At 43.9% G+C, this 5,971-nt stretch overlaps 1 protein-coding gene across 1 annotated transcript; it reads right to left on the minus strand.

The window, feature by feature from the left end:
• Positions 1 to 283: 283 nt before the first annotated feature.
• Positions 284 to 4,182, minus strand: LOC111076359 (prominin-like protein). The gene is made up of 10 exons (XM_041594269.1): positions 3,649 to 4,182; positions 3,434 to 3,581; positions 3,230 to 3,358; positions 2,964 to 3,151; positions 2,740 to 2,904; positions 2,539 to 2,669; positions 2,136 to 2,471; positions 1,952 to 2,064; positions 884 to 1,886; positions 284 to 814 (listed from the first exon to the last, which is right to left on the minus strand). Exons 1-10 carry the CDS (start codon positions 4,034 to 4,036, stop codon positions 530 to 532), a joined length of 2,886 nt encoding a protein of 961 aa, XP_041450203.1. The 5' UTR covers positions 4,037 to 4,182; the 3' UTR covers positions 284 to 529.
• Between the last annotated feature and the right edge of the window lie 1,789 nt (positions 4,183 to 5,971).

The raw sequence follows: 5,971 nt of genomic DNA on the forward strand, positions 1-5,971 counted from the left end.
AAGATTGGATCATTATTATAGCCAGAATGAAGAAATTAATGTTCAGTTGCTACTCATTCTCTTTCACGCTCGCACGCTCTGCCTCGTTCAGTGCGCGAGCGCCCCATAGCGGAGGAGATGTAGAATCTAAATTGTAAAAGTATAATCTACATTTCAGTTGGAGAATATACAAATATACCATTTTTAAAATTCTACAAAAGCATAAGCCAACGTATTTATATACTGACTAGGGTATACAAGTAGAGTCGCGTCCACAGAATCAACTCACGTTCCTTCTCATTTTATTTATTATTACAGGACTTTATTTATTAAATCTTCTCTCTTAGAGACTAACGACAAGTAGACAAATCTTAATTCTCATAATTGAACCTAAAAGATTGTCAATGGTTTTTTTGTTTTTTTGTTATTGTGTAACTGTTGTATATTTTGAGAACCTTAACAAATTATCAAATTGGATCTGGATTATCCACAAGAATCCTCTAGAATTCTTCAACGAACATGGAAAGATGAAAGATGACACTGGTCTGGGCTACTCTCTCTTCCGCTTACTCTTCTCAATCTGCAGCTTCGCCAATGATTCCTGTTGCCGCTCCAAATGTCGTGGGGGGTGTGGAAATCCCACGGGGAAATCAGTACCGGGCGGCCGTGGGCTATACTCACGTTGTACCGTCGCGCAGTTGAGACATTTGTGACCACCATCTTCAACAGAAGCCGTTGGATATATTTTCAGGTACAAGCACATCAAACGATGGCTTATGAAGAGTATCGGCAGAAAGAGCAAGGAGCACAGTAGCATGCCCACCCAGGCACTATTCTGTAAAGATGAGATAGAGGATCAGTACGATACGATTACTTGTGGACTTGAGGGGCGCCTTGTACTTACAAGGGGATTCACTAGGCGCTCGCAAATGAAACTAACGCCCCGATAGTAAATGTAGGCGAGTGGCTGGCAATGGCCGACATGAGTGTTGGATTCATCAACTATCATATCGATATAATCGCGAAGCTGGCCGTTGATGGCGTCGGTAAGATTCTGGGCTAGATTGTTAATATAATCCCTGCCTCGTTCTTGGATAAACTTCTCGCCCCACAGTATCGCACCGAGCAGTGTATCAATCGAATCGCCGAAATCTAAGTTTTCGTACAAAATAAGTTTATCGACCTTTGGAACGTCCCTGCTAATCTTGTTAATAAGCCCCTCGCCTTTGTCATTGAAGTTGTTAAAGAAGGCGTCGGCATCGATGAGGACATTATGCAATGCCACGTGGGCATTCCAGTAGTAGTAATGGTACGTTTTCCATCCTTTATAGTCGGGCGGTACACCGTCATGGTACGTCCAATAATTTAAGTCACTCACAAGCAAATCTTCGGCGAGCTTTCGCCACGGACCCGACCAATCGGGTACCAAATCGTGGTACGTAAAACGGGTGCACAAATTTGACAGGTATAAGCTTGAGTGGTAGGACGAGAGATTGCCGTGGCTCAGCTCGCGGAGCAGCTTTTTTTCGTCGTCAGTCAAGATGTAAATCTGCGATAGATCCTCGGTAAACTGTTTCGTGTCTTTGGCGTTATCGAGTGACATCTGCAGGCGTGTTAAGTCGTCGACATCGAAAAGATTATTCACACGCAGCAGATGAAAGATGGACTCATTTGCCTGACAGTGCTTGATGGCGCTCGACATACGCATGGGTGGCACAAAAGCATCATCGGCGAGCGTCGAGAATGTACTCAGATCGATCAAAGCGTCCAGATTCCGAAAGAGTGTATTCTTGTCGCCTTCGCTGGACGGGGAGCAGGCACCCTCATAGGTCACCAGACCGATCAGAAAGTAGAATAATCCAATTAGTGTGACCCACGAATATATACAAAATATAATAATCATGGCCCTAAAACAGTGTCAAATAAAATCGATGTATGTGTTCTTTTTTCTTATGCTGAAACTGAAACTTACATGAGCAGACAGGAGGCGCCCGTACCCTTGCTGCAAAACCCAAAGGCACCGGCTGTCGTCCGACTTGGACCGATGCAGCCGCATAAGAGTGCAGAGATCAGGACTATGATTAGCTACGAGGTGTAGGCGAAAGATAAAGCCAAGAAAAGAATAATTAAGCGAAGCGAAGAAAATCTTTACTTACTATGAATATTAAGACGCATGTAAATTTATAAATATCATCGCGATCTTGCCCAAACTTTTCGTAGACATCGTCGTATGTCTTTGTCGTGCGCATCGTATTGAGATGAATATCACTGATCACTGCTTCAATTAAGTTGCGTATTGTTGAGGCATATTTAAAAACGAGACCCCGCCCCATGCCAAAATCTCGCCTCAATGGCGGAATGATCAGTTCCATCTGTTTACGGATTTTGTCAATTACTAATCTGAGGCGAGCAATGCCCCTCTTTGGTATCTCCAAATACTTATCCTTAATAATTTTTTGCATTGCCTCCACATAGAGTGTAGTGTTGGGAAGCTCCAGGCAGTGTAGGTAGTTAGTTAGTTGGTTAGTAAGAAACAATTAAATTTAAAAATTAGAATACCTGATCAAAGTACAGACACTCCGGAAGACCCAAACTTACAACGTCTCTATGACGATAGGAAAGGTGACAATCACTTCTTGAACATAAATTGGCGACTACATAGTCGATGTCTCGCTTCAATCCTCGAACACCTGAAGATGAGAACACAACGAGACACAATGCAACGATATCTACGAGTATGACTCGTATTTCAATAATTACAGTCTCGATACGTGGAACCACAGAAGCGAAGTTCCTTCTCCATCTTATCCACCTGACGCATGATGATGAGGGCTGCTGGCATGTTGTCCAAAATGCGCTCCAATTCAACCAGCGCATTGCTATCGGATGTGTCCGCGAGGTCCAGAAAGATGTGCGTATACGCATCTACGGATAGAATGTGTCGATGGGTGGGAAGGGTCGATGGCAATTTGCAAAGAACTTACTTTCTAATAAATCGCTCACGTGCGTCTCCAGTTCGATAAAGTTTTTCAAAAAAAGATGTGTAATGTGATCAGCCACATCCTTCAAAAAGACGCAAGTGTCCTCGCTACCGCGCCGCATTGTCATTGTAGTATCATCGAATCCCCGATCCAAAAACTTGTTCGACACAAAGGCAATATAGACACCAAAGCTGCGAACATCCCGAACACACCATTAGGGCCATTACACACAGAGCCAGTTGCAGATGCAGACCCAGGGCAAAACTTACCATAGGCCAACGACGAGGATCGCTAGGCACGTGCCGCAACACATGCGCCTCCGGAAGTCCACTGCGCTAGTGCACGTCGGACATCCCTGCTTGCAACGGCGACAGCAGCAGAGACAGCAATAGCATACACTGTAGGAAAAGGCAGGGAAGAGACAGAAAATGTTGGATACTCCTACGGGGCGTTGCTGAACATTCCTCACTTACCCAATACACGGAATGAGAATGATGCCGGCTACGAGGAATATCACGAAGAAAAGCAGCAGCCAGTAGCGAGCCAATAGATCAGACCAATCGTTGCGCTCCACCTTGGGGCCCAGAGCCACCACATCATTGCCCATCGCCATAATGTATTCTGTAGCAAATGAGCACAGCAATGGAAACATCGGTGGAATGAAACCAGCCCGCGGTTTGATACTCACTCTGTGGCAGCGCGGGGTCGTCGGTGAACACCCGCTCGAAGAGATTATGCGTAAAGTTGTAAATGAAATTCACGGATTTGGTTGGTGAGGTAAGATCCCGGGAGTAGTTGGGACGCCCCTCGTACCTTGTGTACATGACAGGAGGCCAGTGCAGCTGTCCAACCTGTTCGTGCGTCGTGCCGTCACCCTCGTAACCCGCACGCCACCAGGATGGAGTTCCTGTGTCATTATCCGCCGCCGACTCTGTTGTTGCTGCCCTTGGACCTCGTTCATCGTACTCTTCATTTTCAATGGGCACCTGAGCCAGGACAAGCATCATCACTGATGCCAGAACGAGAACGTACACCGGACCATGACGCCTCATTCGCCGATGTACCGCAGGTGTCATCCTGTGTCAATAGATTCGCAGTTTCGAATCTTCTCTCAAAGCGCGGATCCTTATTTTGTGAGTTGTGTGAATATACCAATGTTGAATACACACGTGAGTGATTAGAGTACTTGTTTTGTGTTGAGCAGAGTGATGGACAAGGAGGGATAAGTATTATTCAATGACAGTTAAATCAGTAGTTGCTTTTTGTTCTTTTTTTCTACAATTTTTTGTCGATCGCGACAGAGACACCCTTATCCACCTTATAAAAATGTAATGCATTGCTACACCATTAAGTTACCCAAGCGACTGACTCGGCTCTTGGCCGTGGACACTCAGTTCAGCAGCTTACAGCTTCTGGCTGAGTCTCCGCGGGACTTGCAAGTGCCGACTGCCTCACGTTCGCCGGCATCCAAAAAACTTACTCCGACCACTCCTTCAGTGCAGCAGTTGATTGCGTTTGCTACTCCAAGGGCAACAATCGCTGCTGGTGATGTAGATTCGGGAGCCGAATGCGTCACTTCGGAGAGTATGCAGTTAGACATGTCTGTAGCGTCCGTGTCCGTCAAGTCCGCACCCAACTCCTTAACTATCCCATCAGTTTTGCTCCCACCAGCTAATTGACGTCCAGGACCACCAGATACTGCCATGATAGGTACTAGGCCTGTGGTGCCAAAACCACTGGTGGGAGTCCCACCAAAGCGACAGTTTTTGTATCGCGGCTAGCCCCTGGCATCACATCCAATGATGTAATACAAAGCAAAATAAAGGCTTAAAGGTGGATATCTTCCTTCAAGATAAGCGTCTCCCCGACTCAATTTGAAACCATTTGTTACGCCAAGTTTCGGCCGGAGAATTTGGTGGTTAAAGTTTAAGGCTAAGAAAAAGAATAGGCCCCCCATAACTCTTCCTTGTAGTCAGACCAGTGCTCCATCTCCACCCTCATCTTCCACCTCTACTTCTACGCATCCAAAAAACTAACTTCCTCTCTTTTAGTTACCTACCAGAATGCTAGAGGCTGGCGTAGTAAGCTCAGCACTCTTTTCCTTGAGAGTCTCGCATTCTCGTCCCACGTTATTGTGTTCACCGAGACCTGGTTAAAGCCGGACATCCTTAGTTCCGAAGTTTTGTCAGGTCGGTACACAAATATTATTTTTTTTTTTTTTTTTTTATATTAAGTTACTTTCAACCGTGATTAGTTGATAGATTTATTTGGCCTCCACGTTTGATACGGGTTAACGCCACCTTCTGATTGTTTTCTTGAAAGACTTGATTAATTGTTTTAACTTTTAAATATGATGACTGGAAGTGTATGTATGATGCTCATGCAATGACGTTTTTGTTAGTAAATGGTTAGCGTGCTTGATTTACAATTTGATATTTGCGATGCGTATGAATTCAACAATGTATTTGTAAGATGCGATAGGTTCTTTTTCAAAGAAACGATATATATCAGTATAGGATTTGAGTACTGGAAAACGATTTCTTTCTTGAGAGTAAGCGGGACATATAAAAATTATATGTGAAGTGTCTTCTGGTAGGTTGCAGAAATCACATAAATTGTTATTCATTACTTTCATTCTAGTAAGCGAAACTTTGTCTATTCCGTGACCACTTAGTAGTCTGTTAATTTGTTTGATTTCCAGACGGCTAAGATTACAGTTTTTGTCTTTAAACCATGGTTTGTCCCGTATATAAGGAAATAATTTTGTGTAACCTTTAATTCTTTCCGTGGCGTAAGTAATATATTCTCTTCCCAATCTTCTTTAATTTTTTTATTATAAATATTTGTGATGGCGTCTTTAAGAGGCCAGCGAGAAATAAAGAATTTGACATTAATTTTAGCATTATTTGCAGCAATATCAGCTAATTCGTTTTTATACCCGATTTGTGGTAACAGTGGATGTGTATAACACAGAGAAGGAAACGTTTCCGACCCCATAAAGTATATATATT

This window comes from Drosophila obscura, unplaced genomic scaffold, assembly GCF_018151105.1.
Source record: "Drosophila obscura isolate BZ-5 IFL unplaced genomic scaffold, ASM1815110v1 contig_25, whole genome shotgun sequence".
In the NCBI taxonomy this organism is placed as follows: domain Eukaryota; kingdom Metazoa; phylum Arthropoda; class Insecta; order Diptera; family Drosophilidae; genus Drosophila; species Drosophila obscura.

Excerpts from the sequence above, each read along its gene's own strand:
- LOC111076359 (XM_041594269.1), bottom strand. The coding sequence starts at position 4,036 with ATGACACCTGCGGTACATCGGCGAATGAGGCGTCATGGTCCGGTGTAC. Across the intron at positions 3,582-3,648 it reads CGACCCCGCGCTGCCACAGA|AATACATTATGGCGATGGGC; the intron begins GTGAGTATCAAA and ends CATTTGCTACAG. Across the intron at positions 2,905-2,963 it reads CGTGAGCGATTTATTAGAAA|ATGCGTATACGCACATCTTT; the intron begins GTAAGTTCTTTG and ends TTCTATCCGTAG.